At 35.8% G+C, this 17,186-nt stretch overlaps 1 protein-coding gene across 1 annotated transcript; it reads right to left on the bottom strand.

Annotated features, from left to right (window-relative positions):
* Positions 1 to 14,927: 14,927 nt before the first annotated feature.
* Positions 14,928 to 16,765, bottom strand: LOC125828061 (uncharacterized). The gene is made up of 4 exons (XM_049507365.1): positions 16,385 to 16,765; positions 16,235 to 16,301; positions 15,732 to 16,078; positions 14,928 to 15,656 (listed from the first exon to the last, which is right to left on the bottom strand). Exons 1-4 carry the CDS (start codon positions 16,763 to 16,765, stop codon positions 14,928 to 14,930), a joined length of 1,524 nt encoding a protein of 507 aa, XP_049363322.1.
* Between the last annotated feature and the right edge of the window lie 421 nt (positions 16,766 to 17,186).

Below are 17,186 nucleotides of genomic sequence, written 5' to 3'. Positions count from 1 at the left end.
CTTTTCACCTTTGCACAATATTCATACATAAGATATATATCATTTAAAAGACATGAAAAGGGAAAATAACTCATAATATAACCCAAGTATAGCATGCATATCATATTAAGCATTTAAGAGCCAACATTCTTTAATAACCTCATTTAGGGCACATTCATGTCACAGTCATTAGGATTTAGATAAACTCACTATGAGCCTCTCCAAGCCTACTCGTGCAATGTATAGGTAGCATCCCATACTACTACATACACTTTGTAGAACCTATCAAGAAACCATAATGAAATCTCACATGATGGGAAGTAAGCGTTTAACCGACATAGACCATGAGAGCTTGTCATAGAATCCGGTGTCATAAGTCCTCACACCGTAAAGAGGTGGTCTACTTGCCTAAGGAAGACCGGTACATATAGCTTAATGGATCCACTAGCTACCTATGCGGGCACATAGTTTATGGGATAAGGTAGACGATCATTGAAACTCATGCCTAACCATTGGGGGAGTTTCCATCTAACCAAATCCACTCGGTGCTTAGCCTACATTCCCATAGAATAGTTCGTTACCTTGACATTATCACATATGAGGGGTGCCATTGGCCTACCGACTCCAATTCATTCATTAACACATGAAAGGGTGCCTTAAGCCTACTGATTCAAGGTTCATTTAGGAAAGCTCATTAACTCCTCTTGAAAGGGTGCCATAGGCCTACCGATTCAAGTCTCATTATTAACCTTCATGGAAGGATGCCATAAGCCTACCGATTTCAAGGTTCATTACCATCATTAATGGAAGGGTGCCATAAGCCTACCGATTCCAAAGTTCATTATTATGATGAGTGGAAGGGTGCTACTAGCCTACCGATCCAAGGATTCAACAACCAACAATATAATCATTTTTAGGATGTACAAGCTTTACCAATTCGAAACATACAATATATTGAAGAATCCTTCATATTCTATCATCAACATTCATGAGTGTCAAATTGAGAAAGAGCCTTTCAATAATAACACATTTACAGTCATAACACGATCTCATTTAGCTCCATTGAATTCCCATTCATACAGTGTCATGATAACACTTCAATTTCTCATACTATGCCTTCAAGGCCATGGTCACAATGTACATAATAGGTAAACACCTCCACCTTTCAAGTGGATCAATATCAAGTAAACAATTCTAAATCAACAAGTAGCTTCTCATATCTTGCCTTTAAGGCCATAACCCTCACATACCAATACACCAACAATGCATCATAAAATAAGCATGATTAATGACATACTTCAACAATCTAAAGCCATTTAACAAGTTCTATTCATATACATTCATTATCAAGCAACCCACTTCATAAAAGCAATAACTAGGAATAGAGAGAAATCATGGTTTCATGGAGTATTTTCATCTTAAATCATCAATAAAACAACAATATAATAATAATATGCCATTAGAAGCCTTTTAAAACCATTTGGTGAAAGAACCCATGAGATTGAGTAAAACCCTAGGTTTTCATGAACTTGAAATCTTTAAAAGATTACTTTGAAATTGGCTCTAGGGTGAAAGCTAACCATAGATGAAGGATCACCATACCTTTGCTAAGATCTCCCAAGAAATTTGATGAAGAAAGCCTTGAATCCAAAACCCTAGCTCCCACTCCTTTTTCTTCCTTGAGTTAGAGAGAAATATTTGAGAGGTGAGGGAAATTCTATTTTATTTAGGGTCTTGACTTGAGGTGAGTTAAAGACTTAGTTTTAGGGACTAATTAAACTTATATAAGTCATTTAATTAACTCCTAACCGACCCCTTAAGACCTTAATTTATTAACTAATTAATTCTCAAAGCCCCAACTTAAAATTAAAATGTCAAAAACTGGCAGCATCGACAAACCCCAATCTACAGACCGCCGTTTGTGTAACGACCCGAGAGCACCCCCTAGTCGTTACCGGCGTATTCGACCTCGAAGAGGTCTTATACAAGCCCTTAGCATTCATTATAACATGTATCATAGAATAAAATCACGAAAAATTTAAAACTCTTACTTTGGAAGTTCAACTTCACTTCATATATGAAAAATAGAATTTAACTTCGTCGCAATGCACCATCTAGACATAAAAGTATCAAAAATAGGACTTAACCCTTACATCAATAAGAAGTCTTGCAAATAGGAAGTACAACAATGTCTTTCAACATAAGCAAACAACTAAACATAGAAGCTAGATCATAGGGTCTTGTCCTCTGACTTGAGGACTCACCAACTTAGGGAAGCAACTCCAAGTGTCTTGAGAAGTAAGCTTGAATCCTCAACGGCCCGGACCTAAATGTTTGGGAAAGGGGAGAAAATATGGGTTAGTACAACACACGTACTAAGTATGGCTACTATGCATAAGAACCATTGACACATGCATAAAAGGACATTCTATTCAAAACATGCTTTTTGCCAAGTAAATCCAATATGCACACAAATTACGTATCATAGTCCAAACCAACATAATATCATCCCAACATGTAGACAACCCAAGCAATACTAGTGCAATGGAAAGAATAGAATCCCATAACCCTATTCAAAGCCAAGTATCACAGTAAACAACCTACTTCATGCATACATTCATAAGATCATATTTCATCATAACTTACCACATTCATAATGATCATACATTACATAGCTTCAACATACATAAGTCATAATAATCATAATCATAAGAGAACACTACTACAACCATCCCTTAGGATCCCACAAGTGCAATGTGCAAGAGAAGTCACATACCCTCTCTTACACTATGTAGAAACCCTTAAGAAAGCCCTAGTAAGAGTTCACACCTTTCATACCTTCATTTACTTTTACATTAGGGAAATATTGCAATAACCGACATAGACCATGAGAGCTACATGGAATTCGGTGTTCTACTCCCACACCGAAAAGAGAGGGTCAACACTTGCCTAAGGTGTAACCATTCGTACATAGCTATCTAGGTGGATCCACTAAGCTAGAGTCCTATGTGGGCACATAGTTAAGGGTCAAGGAGATTGCTTCTAGAAACCCTAACTTACTAAACGTGGGGATTTCCATCTCATGAGACAACACATACCGTAGGTAATCCATACTTGCTAAATGTGAGGAAACCCATGTGGGGAGCCGGACTTACTAAACATGAGACCCCCATCTCATTTACATGCCCTTTCGGTGCTAAGCATCTAATTCCCTTTAGTAATCATCTTTAGTCATCACATAAGTTCACATTAGCCTTTACTAGACTCTTATGTAGACATCCTACCATAATAGCTCATTTGTGTTCATAAGTGAGTAACAATCCTTTCACTTTAGAGACACTTAGCAAGTGAGTAAACCTTTCACTTTACATTACACTACAATCATGAGAACTACCTTTCAATCATATAGCAATCATACCATAATATACATACACACTTCATAGCTAATTCAAGTGTAGAGGGTTAAGGATGAGTAAACTAGGTCATCAACACCACAATAACACATTAGGTATAGCATCATTACAATTTAAGTAATTCACCTTTCATACTTGAGTTCAAAGAAGAACCAACCTTCATACCTTCTTGCCCTTCGTGGGATATCCATACTTCAATTACCAAGCAATTCCTAACCAATACTTAATACAAGGTAATTCATGAAGTAATAACATAATCAACATCAATAGATGCAATTGACACATTCCATTCATAGCCTTCAAGGCTTCATTCAAAGACTCAACCCTAATTTCATAGAAATTATACATATCCTAGGGTAGAATCATCATACAAACATGAATTACATAACATCACATTCAATTCATAACCTTCAATCAATATCCAACACAAACTAGGGTTAGAATTAGGAAAAGAAGGAGAAAAATGGGTCTCATGGGGAATTCTTCAAGGAACCACCAATACAACATTAATTCATCCATAATTGTTCATATAACATCAATCAAAGTCAGTTTATAACATCAATTTTACTTTAGAAAGAAGACTCACGTTTTTGGATTGAAACCTAGAAATTGGAGATTTTGAAATTCATATTGAACGGGCCTCTTGGGGAAAGGAATCCCAAGAGTGATAAGCAACCACACCTTATTGACGAATTAACCATGAAAATCCGAGTTGAAACCTTGGAGAGTTCTTCTTCTTGAAGCTCCAATCTTCTTCAATGGAGTTCTTGAGAAGAGAGAGAGAGTAGAGAGAAGGAGGAACTTTAGGTTTAGATCTTTGGGGTTTTGTGTTTGAGTGATAAAAGTAAGGTAAATTGACTTAAAAATCATTATATACACGTCCCCTAAAGTACCTTAATACCCCTCACTTAAATGGACTCTTTAATGAAGTAAAACTAGATTTCTGAATTTCTGCATTTTCGTTGCGGAACAAGTCCGCAACGCGGAGCTGTTCCCTGAAGATATTTGGAATTAAATTTCGAGACAGAAGAGTCCGCGACACGACCGCGTCACGAACTGAATTTTTGCTCCTTGGGGGAGCAAGTGCGCGACGCGCCCTCATTTCCTCTATGCACAACTTGCAAGCTGCCTTGGCAGCTTGCTTGGCCAAGGTTGGGGTCCTCCTTGGGGACCCTTAGCGTGGTCCTGGGGAGTCATATTCGAACGTTTTGACCCTAGGAGCATATATTTACCTATTTTAAACCTTTTCACCAGATTATACCATCATACGACACTCCCAAACCTGCCCAAAACCTAAGGACACTAGAACACATTCTTCTCTAGTTTTCGGACGTCGTGGTCGTTTCTTGATGTTTAGACTTTTACTCTTCCAAACCAAGTCAATTACATTAGTTTAGGTTTATAAACATCATTTTAAATATTTTTAAGTCATTATTCATAAGGTGAGGCTCTAACTTAAGTCATAGAATTTTCGGGGTGTTACAGTTTGATCTACCGTCCGTAGTTTGGGTCAGTCGATTGGACCTGAGACTGACAGTGCTTCACTATTTCGGCCATAACTTTTTACTCCGAGATCGGAATTAGGCAAAATCAGTGGCATTGGAGAGAGGACTCAGAGATATTTAATTAGATAGGTAATGGACCACCTAATTCGTTTTGAGCTATGAGATATGACCATTTGAAGTTGACCCTCACTTACCTTGGCTGACTTCTTGATAGCATTTTAGCCTTTGACTCACGCCCACCACTCACGGACTGTCCTGGTGGTCCGTGGTTTGGGGCTGTGGCTTGCAATTGAAGGCCAAGCCTTCCTAGGCTAAGTCCTAACCCACACCCAAGACCTATGAGGCGTGGACTGGTCTACGGGGCGTGATATGCCTCCGTGAACAAAGTTGTTTTTGACAACTTTTGGGCAGTGTTGAGGTCCTCCTCAAGGACCCCTTGGGTTGTCCTTGTGGAGTCGTACCCGGACGTTTAACCCCTAAATTGCTCAACCATGAATCGACACAACATCAAACATTATCAAAACTCAATACGAACACACGTTATGCTCTAATTTCACTAGTTCATTTTTAGGGTCGTTACATGAACTTTAGGATTTCCCCCTTGTCATCTCATTTTTCCTTTGTTTTTATTTTTCTGTTTTTCTTGATTTTTCATTCCAATAAATCTATTATCTTTAATTTAATAAATTGAATGGTTTGTTTTCCTTTTAATTCTAATTCTAAACTTCAATAAATGACAAAATATGGTTTGAATTAACTATCATGAATTACTTATTTGTCTTCTTAGGCCTAATTCTGGCTCAATGAGGTCCATTGCATTTAGAACATTTATTTAGTGAAACAACATTTTTATTATTATGATAATGCTTTACTCTCCGAGCAAGATTTTTCTATTGATTTTGTTTTCCCCTCCCCCAAGGATTGATCTATGCACTATGGCATACCACATATGATAAAAAAAGGGCTCTTCCTTTTTCAATTTCGAATCACAAAGGAAAGGAAAAACTAATTGATAACAATAGTATTACAAAAAAGGTTGAGACTTCTCAAGGAGAACATACTTCCAATGAGCTAGTTTTATGGATGAACCAGAAAACCATGACATTAGAATAAGAAATGGCTAGTATGCGCAATCGAGCTAAATAATATCTCTCAACACTCATTTTAGGGAAAACATAGATAACTATACCACTATGAACCAGACCACTCTCTAAAATCATTCTCTACCAATCCATCCTACTTCTCATCCTCACAATCAATTGAACTCTATTCATATCCAGCTTCCAAATTACCCATGTCCACCCCAATATCAAACATATACCTCTGAACCTACATATCCTACTCTAAACCCACAAAATTCCACCCTAAAATCTCCAAATTGTATAACACCCTCATATCAAATAGCACTATATCCTCCATCTCCTCAATATCAAACACCCTCTTTATACCAAACTTTCCCATATCATGCACCTATTGCACCATATCAAATATCTCTCTATCAAACACCTCCTTAATCTTATCAACAACCTACATACCCTATGTATAATGTTCAACCCACCCATAAGAAAATAAATCTTTGGGACTTAATGGATGGAAAATGATCCATTAATGTTCTCACATACCTTGGGTAATCAAAGTCCTAGAATTGCAAAAGAAAGCCGGAGCTTCCTTGAGAGCTTTGGAGAAAATTTGGAGGAAAAGACATTTGGGGGGATTTTGATGGTTTTGAGTGAATGAGAGGAAATTAGGTAGATTCGAAGAGTCAAAGTAGTTGTCATCCTTAGAATATTCTAAAACGACGTAGTTTAAGTGTTAAAATGGTAGAAAATGACCCAAATAACCCTAAATAAAAATTGCCAGATAGCTTCTACGTATCGACCTATGGTCCATATAAACCTTTACAAACTATCCTGGTCGTCCATAGCACAAGGTAGTGGATACCAATACTTTAATAAAAAATCACAAAACCCGTCCTACGGGTGGAAACTTCTACGTCTTGTAGGGCCCTCTCATAGAACCCTAGATCAAAAAATTCCTTGAGTTGGTCCACATTGTTAATGAATTTATGTTAGTTTTTCCTGATGATTTACCAAATGTTCCCCCCAAAAGGGAAATAGACATCGGCATTGACCTTCTTCCAGGTACGCAACCTATCTCTATTTCTCCTTATCATATGGCCCCAGAAGAACTCAATGAGTTAAATGAGCAATTGAAAGATTTGTTGGATAAGGGTTTCACCTTACCGAGTATCTCTCAATGGGTGCTCCAGTCTTGTTTGTTCGAAAGAAAAATAATTCGCTTCGTATGTGTATCAACTATTGGTAATTGAACAAGGTTGCCGTTAAGAACAAATATCCTCTTCCATAGATAGATGATTTGTTCGATCAACTACAAGGAACAAGTTACTTCTCTAAGATTGAACTTCGGTCGAGTTACCACCAATTGAGGGTGAAGGAAGATGACATTCCGATGATGGAATTTCAAACATGGTATGATAATTATGAGATTTTGGTCATGTCCTTTGGCTTGAATAATGCTCCGGCCGCACTTATGGATTTGATTAATAGGGTGTATAGACAATATCTTGATATGTTTGTGATTGTGTTTATTGATGATATCTTGATTTACTCAAGGAGTGAGGATGATCATACCGATCATTTGAGGATTGTATTGCAAGTTCTCAAGGACCAACAACTCTTTGCAAAATTTAGCAAATATGTGTTTTGGTTGAGATCCGTGGCTTTTCTTGGTCACATTGTTTCCGCTAAAGGTATTGAGGTAGATCCTAAGAAAAAAAATGTGGTTAAGAGTTGGCCTAGATCTTTATCCCCTTCGGATATTCGAAGTTTCTTGGGTTTGGCTAGTTACTATAAAATGTTTGTTGAAGGATTTTCCTTGATTGCGTTTCCATTGATGGCACTGACCCAAAAAAAGGTTAAGTTCACATGGTCTGAAGCGTGTGAAATGAGTTTTCAAGAATTGAAAGATAGGCTTACATTTGCTCCGGTGTTGACTTTACCAAAAGGATCTGATGGATTTGTGGTTTATTGTGATGCTTCAAGAGTTGGGCTAGGGTGTCTTCTTACGCATGTCGCATCCCTATTTCGAACTAGCCGAAACAATTCACAACATAATATGCCACTCTGATTTTTGGAAAAATTGTTTTGTTTTAGAGTCGCCACCTAAATTTTAAGGAAAATATTAGGAAAACCATTTTTTAAATATATGAATGTAAACTCTGTTTTAATCTGCGAAACCAGTGAGATTTTGAGTAAGGGTTTTGGTTACTCGAGGGGAAGGTATTAAGCATCCCTTAGAGTCTATCAGAAGATAGTCCTTAAACTCAATTTAGGAAAAATAATTAGGAAAATTTATTCAATTTATTTTCTTTAAAATTTAAAATTAATTAAAAAAAGGGGTAAATACAAGGTATTACATATATACATCTATAAAATAAAATTACTAGTAGTATATTTATCCTACAGTAAAATAAATAAGTAAATAAATATATGGACTTAAAATATACGACAATTTTATATGTTCGAAAATATGGATGTGTCTTATGTAAGTTTATCCAAAATATATAAATGTTGAGTCTAAAGGATATGGAAATTTGTCATTTTTATTTATATAAAATTAAGACGTAAAAAATAAGATAATAGTCGGAATAAGTATATAATAGTATGTGTGGTATATAATTTGAATGAAAATATGTAAAATAGAGTTTCCCAAAAAAAATGAATAAAATAAATAAAATAAATAATAATGATACTAAATGTTAAAAATATTATACAAAGTTTGTGATCTTGAATATATTTATTTTAAAGTATAGTATATATATGTAAATTGTTTAAAACTTATGAAATTTATTGTTTAATTTACATGTAGGGATAAGTTGACGATAGGTTATATATGGTAAAATAATATGTATGTGAAAGTGTAGGGATTGATAAATTATAAAAATAAATAATATTCGTAAAGATGATAGTGGATATGAGAAAAATAATATAAAGTATAACAAAATAATAGGTCATGTGTAGAGAAAATAAATATAAAATATAGAATTGATACCTCTTATGTGCATGACATATATATGTATGTACCTTGTATTTTGGACCTATTGGCATATCTAAAATCAAGAAATAGCATTGAAGAGATTAAAATATTTTTTTAGCAACATTTTTGTACTTTCCGTTTTGTGAAGTGTTTCTTGGGCTTCCTTTAGCCCAAGTCTGGAGTTTTTTGGTTAATAAATGGACATCTGTCCAAGTTTGATAAAAAAAAAGATCTAAAGAATATAAAATAGCCTAACTATTGGGACTTATTCTATAGTTATATTTATTTTGTTAATGAAATATATAGGTCTACTTCCCTATTTATTTTCTAAAAATATATATGTTTCCTAAAAGGTAATTATTATAGCATTTAAACTAATCTCAAAGTCATTTTGGAAGTTTTTAAATAATATGTTTTTCTTAACATGAAGGCCTAAGTCGATATGAATTTCTTTTCCTAAACTTTGAAAGGCCTAAAAATGCTATGAGTTAACCTATTTTCAAGAAGAAATATCTTTATCATTTTTTTTGTTCTAAAAGTGTTGCCCAAGAGCTTATAGTATAACTTCAATCTTGTTAGTAAATAACATTAGGTCACATAAATAATCTTCAAAAATAAAAGGGCAAACAATTTAATCTATCAAAACTTAAGAGTTATGTAGACATAAGTAAAGGTTAGTCAACATATCAAAACAATATAATTAAAATCATAAAAGGGGAGGCTAAAGAACGTTGGACTCCTATTTATGAGACTCCAAGTGTTGCGATGATCCTAATTGTTGTTGGCCTTTTAGGCCAATAACGAGTTCCAAAGTAGAAACTCAAGCCCTCCGGTTGTACATGAAACATAAGAAGAAAGAAAGATTAGAAATTTTATATTTAACATAACATGAATGACAAACAAATAATGAAATGTACTTGAACAAGTTGCAACTTTTTTTCCTTAAAAAAAAAAAACTATGAGAAACAAATTATCATACAATACTTTCTCGAATTTTAAACACATACTAAGCATACTACATAAAACTTGTTTGCCAAAATTCCTAAGGAACATGTACCACAATTTTAAGCAAATCAAACTACATGATCAACAAAAATAGAATTCTAGCAATAGAACATTAAAACTTACAGGATTTATCATACGAGTGACCACAAACCTTTGGTCGATGGTTAGAGGTTACCATTTGGTTTACATTACTTTTACATATTTGGTCGTATCCAATAAAAAAATGAAAACGTTTGGTTCTAAGGTTATGGGTAGATTTCAAGCTTGAGTAATCATGAACGATTTTGTTGACTTAACAAACAACAATTTCTTATCTTAGTACACACAAGCATCCAAAGATAATCCCAAAAAAAGGAAGTAGAAGAGGATAACTAGTATTGGCATTCTTATTTAGCCCATATTCAGACACTTGGACAAGTAGGTAATCTTAAGCAAATGTGTATTGATTTCAATAAGTCCTCACTTATATTTATTCTCTTTATATGTATACAAAAGAGAACGTTTTAAGCAGGCATCCATTCATTATTGTCCATTTTCAAGTCTAAATCTCTTAGCCAAACTACAAACAGAGGAAAAGTTGCAGAAAAATATTAAATATGAAGGTCATATATGTTATGTTTCACAAGAGGAAATATACAATAGTGTAAATGAGCCTTCTCAAAATAAAAAACAAATAACTAGAGACTTAATTTACAATCTGCCAAATCAATTTAATTCACGCTTTGATGTTTCAATAAAAGGGTATCTCCCTATAATCACAGCCTAAAAGTTCTCAACCAAAACTAAGAGAAAAACATATTAACAAGAAGACATTTTACTCTATAAGGCTAATCGCTGATCAAGACAAGTTCGATCCTGCGTGAGCCAAGTTTATACTAAAATACGATAGAAAAATGAAGACATACTTTACAGTTAATTAACACCAAACTATGAATATATTCCTTAACATGGATATATTCGATTTTTATTTTTAGAACATGATGTATGCGACAATGCTTAGAATAACACAGATTCATAACATATTCCAATCGATCAACTGTCTTGCACTTAGAATTTTGAACACAACTTCATAACATATTCCGGATGATCCCTCGTGAGAACCAAATATGTTCCCTTTTATAGCCCAAATTTGGCTCCAAGAAATCAAAATTTGAATTCTTGAAAACGCTAATCTCAGAGGAAACAGGAAAGAAATGATAAAGGGAACGACTAAATCTCTCAAGAATCGACCTTTTCAGGTCGATTTGAGAGGATGAGTGATTGATGAGGCCTTTTTCGGCGGCCCTGAGTCGTTTCTATGATGGACGCGATGGGAGAACACGTGCTGTTGTACCGTCGGTGCCGCTTGCTGCAACTTTTCCGGTTTGCCGGATTGATGCGAGTGGTCGCTGTTCTTCCCAAGGAAGAAGACGCAATAAGGGGGATGTGAGGGGGCAGACACATTTTCTGAAAAAGGTGAAGAGTATTGAGGCGTCTTTTCAGGAAAAGAAGATGAACGATCGTGACTTGTGGAAAAGAAGAGTATAGGGCGGCGGTAGAGTCTATTTTGGGAAAAGAAAAGTATTGATTTAATTTGGTTGTCCGATTGTTTGATCGAACGGTTAATAAAAAGAGTTTTTTTTTAAAAATAATTTATATATATATATATATATATATATATATATATATATATATATATATATATATATAGTAAAAAGATGAATTAATTAAGGTCGTTAGATTAGATCGTAGGGTCAAGATTTAAGCTGAAAAAGCACAATCCATGTGCTTCCTACGTGGCCCCACGCACATGGATTGGCTGAATTAAAAAGACTTTGAATTGCCAAGTTTTGCTCAAATTAAATCTATTAAAATTATAATCTCTTTTTTATTAAATATCCATACTTTATTTAAAAATAATTATTTTGCAAGACTAGCTTATTTTATAAAATTAGTCATTCTAAAAATAAAATTAATATAAATTAGTAACTCATTAATTAATTAAGCTTTCCTAATTTTAAAAAATGTTGAAAAATGTATATTGTAACGATAGAAATTGTAAAAAAATTGAGTTAACCCTTAAGAACAGTATTTATTTGACGTAAAATAAAAAAATGAGAAAGTAAGTAGTAATATTTATATAATACATTTAATTTTTTTGAAAAATAATATTTATGAATTAAATTTATCAAATTAAATAAATAATTAAAATCTTTTTGAATTCCTACAAAAAATTCGTAACATATATATATTTATTATTATTATTTTTATTAAAACTTTAGTTAAATAAATGTGGAGAGCCAAAATTGGATGTCAACAACTTGCCCCTTTCTTTGTCCATGAAGGAGAGTAGAGAATACGTGGACAAATACACATTGACACGATCCAATTTAGGCAACCACCAAAATATACTTTGAGAAAAAACTTGACAAGAAATGTTTATGGAGTAATGGATGAACTCTGGCTTCTGAGCTACCTACATATCTCAGGTTTCATGAGAAATCAGTCCATATGTAGTTCGAGAGTGTAAGACCATAGCAAATTTTGATTAAAATTTTCCCAGTATGGAATTATGGTAATACTAAAATCTTTTGATGGTGAGGTATGAAGATATTAGCAAGAATAGAGGGATGCGACACAGTCCTTAAAAAACTTGAATGAAAAATGCTTTGTAGCAATTTCTACTGAAGACTTATGGTAGATAGATAAATTTTCAAAAGGATGCCCCAGTGTCAAGTTATAATGAACTGAGACATAAAAGAGTTATAAGGAAGATTTAAATTTGAACTCCTGAAAATCGAGTCGAGTTGAGTTTCGAAAGTGAATCCTTGACGTAGTTAGTGATGCTTGACATCGCACTAACTTGCCCTAGTTTGCTTCTTAGAGGGAGTTCCTCGTTGTAATGCGTTGTCTTGCAAAACATGTAAAAGGGTGAAAAGTACCTGTTGCGGTTCAAAACTTATAAATTGAAATAGTAATGTAAAGAGTAGAGTGTAGATGTTCAAACGATTGTTGATGTCTTCTTATTGTGTTGTGAATGTGACGTAGGTAAAGTAACTTGTAATGTAAAGGCCTCCGACTGGCGGGGCTATTGTAATGTAAAAGCCTACTTCCGGCTGTGTAAAGCTTGTAATGTAAAACCTCCGACCAACAGGGTTATTGTAATGTAAAAGCATGTATCTGGTTGTGTAAAACTTGTAATGTAACATTTGATTGTCGGCGTATGACAGCGTCGCTATGCTTGCATTCCCCTGATTATTTGAGCTTTGGTGACGTCACTACGATGTTAGCCTCTGATTGGCGGAATGTTTCTTGTTTTGCTTATATACATGCTCCGATTTAGCGGAGGTCGATCGATGTTTGCTATGTATAACCTCTGGTTGGCGGAGTTTGACGATGTTTGACGGTGGTCTCCGATTGGCAGAGTTGTTTATGAGGTTAGATTACAAGCTCCAGTTGGTGGAGTTATTTTGACAGAAAGCTAACTATCCTATTTTTCTACGAAGAACCTCTTTTCTTCAGTATTAGGTCTAGATCTTGAGTGTACCTGCGAAGATTTAAAAAAAATATTCTTAGACATAATATGTAGGTGGAAGTAATTTTAGGAAATAAAGTAGGGAAAGAGTATTTTGGCTCATGATTGTGAGAAGTCGAATAGCGCCTCCAGTCGTGCCCCGAGGCTTGATGTTATCTTTCTTGATTCATGTATTCCTGCACCCAAAGTATTTTTTTTTGTTTGGGAGGGGGTGTTGATTTGTATCGACTCGCGGATTGAAGCCTCGTAACTGGAATCCTTCGGTACCTTCTTTGTCCTGCACATAGTTGCTTAACCTAGAGACTTGGCAGGTGGAAGAGTATAAAAATCTTTTGAAAAGAATTAGCTTGTTTTTCTAGCAAATAAGTGTATTACGTATATATTATGTATATATATAGTAATTCTCCAGCATTTTTTAGATTATGACATGTTACGAAGTCCATCGAGATTTACATTTTGTTGACTATATCCAATATAGTCTTCTTGTAGATTTTACCCTCCTGATGAAGCTTTCCAATATCTTTTGCAGACACTGCAACGATCAAGATTCTTCATATTCCGAGGTTACGCTAACTATGAGGACGCGTTTCCTAAGGGTAACAAAAAAAGTGGAAATTATGCAGTGCATTGATCGAGCCTGACTCAGTCTGCCTACGTATCCCCAAAGTAGGAATCAGATTGCAACGTAGTTTGAATACAAGTGGGAGAAATAGAATTATGTAATGCAATGACCAAGTGGAATCATGTCGTAACGTAGTTCGATTACAATAGAAGAATGAAAAATATAGAGGAAAAGTAAGAAAAATATAACCCAATGACTGAACCTGACTCAGGCTGCCTACATATCCAAGTGGAATCAGGTCAGGACGTAGTTCAAATACAACAGGGGAGAGTGAAAATATGAAATGCAATAATCGGGCCTGACTCAGGCTGCCTATGTATCTAAGTAGAATCGGGTCGTAACGTAGTTTGATTACAATAGAAGACTGAAAACTATGAAGGAAAAGTAAGAAACATGTTATGCAATGACCGAGCCTGACTCAGGCTGCCTACGCATGCAAGCGGAATCAGGTCAGGACGTAGTTCAAATACAATAGGAAAGTGAAAAATATGCAAGGGACCGAATCTGACAAGGATTGCCTACGTATCCCACTGAGGGAATTCAGGTCGAGCGTAGTTCTAAATACATGGAAATGATGATTTTGGGTTTTCTAAGAGAGACCAAATCCGATGTGGGTTGCCTACGTACCCCACCGTGGGAAGTCAGGTCTAGACGTAGTTCTGTTACATTGAAAAATGCAAAAGTACAAGAAATAAGCACTAATCTTGAGGTCTTCAAATGTAGTATTTCTTGATGGCGTCTGAATTGATTGGCTTTGTGTTCACTCTGCCGTCCATTTCTGCTTAGATTACTGCTCCTCTAGAGAGTACTCTGTGAACCATGTAGGGCCCTTGCTAATTTGGTGCAAATTTCCCTTTAGCTTCTCCTTGGTGAGGAAAGATATTCTTCAATACTAACTGCCCAAGTGTGAACTGTCGGGGTTTGACTTTCTTGTTGAATGCTTTGGTCATTCTGTTTTGATAGAGTTGTCCATGACAAACCGCGTCCATCCTCTTTTCATCGATGAGCATCAATTGTTCATGCCTTCTACGTATCCATTCTGCATCGTCCAGACCAACCTCTTGGATAATCCTTAAAGATGGTATTTCCATCTCGGCAGGTATTACTGCCTCCGAACAATAAACCAACATATAAGGAGTTGCCCTAGTTGATGTTCTGATTGTGGTGCGATAACCGAGTAAATCATATGTTAGCTTCTCATGCCATTGCCTGTGATTATCCACTATTTTCCTTAAAATCTTCTTGATATTCTTATTTGCAACCTCAACTGCTCCATTCATCAGTGGCTGGTAAACTGTGGAATTTCGATGAACAATCTTGAACCTTTCACAAGTTCCCCTCATAAGATCGTTGTTGAGGTTGGCTGCATTATCTGTTATAATTGATTCTGGAATTCCAAACCGACGAACTATATTGTTGTGAACAAAGTCTGCAACTACCTTCTTAGTCACTACCTTGTATGTCGAAGCTTCGACCCATTTTTTGAAATAATTGATAGCCACCAGAATGAAACGATGTCCATTTGATGCGGGAGGCTCTATGGGTCCAATAACATCCATGCCCTAAAAAACAAATGGCCAAGTGTAACCCATCACATTGAGCTCATTCGGTGGAACTCATATAAAATCCCCATGTACTTGAAATTGATGACAGTTTTGCACATACCGGATGCTATCTCTCTTCGTGGTCATCCAAAAATATCCAGCTCTTAGAATTTTCTTTGCTAGAGTGAACCCATTCATGTGGCGTCCACATGTCCCTGCATGTATTTGTTCCAAAAGCCTTGTCACTTCTGCGGCGTGGACACACCTTAGCAATCCTAAATTCGAAGTTCTCCTATATAGGATTTCTCCGTTAAGGAAGAAATGATTGACCATCCTCCTCAAAGTCCATTTGTGCTTGCTTGTGGCATTTTCAGGATATTCTTGTGCTTCTATCAATCTTCTGATGCCATAGTACCAGGGTTTTCCATCCAGTTCCTCATCTACATGAAAACAGTATGCAAGTTGATCATGTATCTTTATATCGATAGGTCAATGTAATTTTTGTTTGGATGTCGAGGACAATGTGGCCAAAGCATCGGCAAACTCATTTTGAGCTCGAGGGACATGCTTGAACTCAATCCTTGTGAATTTCCTACTCAACTCTTTTACGTAATGCAAATGAGGCAGGATCTTGACATTCTTAGTGGTCCATTCTCCTTGCACCTGGTGAACCAATAAGTCAGAATCTCCTATCACCAAGAGTTCTTTGATGTTCATGTCGATGGCCATCCTGAGTCCGAGAATACAAGCTTCATATTTCGCCATGTTATTGGTATAGTAGAGCCTAATCTTGGCCGAGATTGAGTAATATTGACCTGTTTCCGAATTAAGACTGCTCTTATTCCAACTCCAATATAGTTTGATCCTCCATCAAAGAACATCCCACATTTATCATACAACTCTAATATGTCTTCTCCTACAAACAAAACATCTTCATCAGAGAAGTAAGTCATAAGTGGCTTGTAATCCTGGTCCACCGGGTTTTCTCCGAGGTGATCAGCCGGGGCTTCTTCTTTGATGTCCTTCTGTGTCACGTACACGATATCAAACTCACTCAACAAAATTTGCCACTTTGCTAGCTTACCTATAGACATTGGTTTCTGAAAGATGTACTTGAGTGGATCCATTCTTGAGATCAAGTACGTGGTGTATGCAGACAGGTAATGCCTAAATTTTTGCGCAATTCAAGTCAAAGCGCAACATATTCATTCCGACAAGGTTTATCTTTCCTCGTAAGGTGTGAGCTTCTTGCTCAAATAGTAAATAACTTGCTCTCTTCTACGTGTCTCATCATGCTACCCTAATACACATCCAAATGCATTATCCATGACAGATAGATATAATAACAAAGGCTTTCCAGGCTCTGGTGGGACCAACAATGATGGGTTGGATAGGTATTCTTTGATTCTATCGAAAGCCTTTTGGCATTCCTCTGTCCATTTCGTGGCAACATCCTTCTTCAGTAATTTGAATATGGGTTCACAGATCACTGTAGATTGAGCTATGAATTGACTGATGTAATTCAGTCTTCCCAAGAAACTCATCACG

This window comes from Solanum verrucosum, unplaced genomic scaffold (assembly GCF_900185275.1).
Source record: "Solanum verrucosum unplaced genomic scaffold, falcon-dt-bn FXZP01000078.1, whole genome shotgun sequence".
In the NCBI taxonomy this organism is placed as follows: domain Eukaryota; kingdom Viridiplantae; phylum Streptophyta; class Magnoliopsida; order Solanales; family Solanaceae; genus Solanum; species Solanum verrucosum.
The sequence above is the reverse complement of the archived record's forward strand: the minus strand, read 5'-3'. Positions and strand labels throughout refer to the sequence as shown.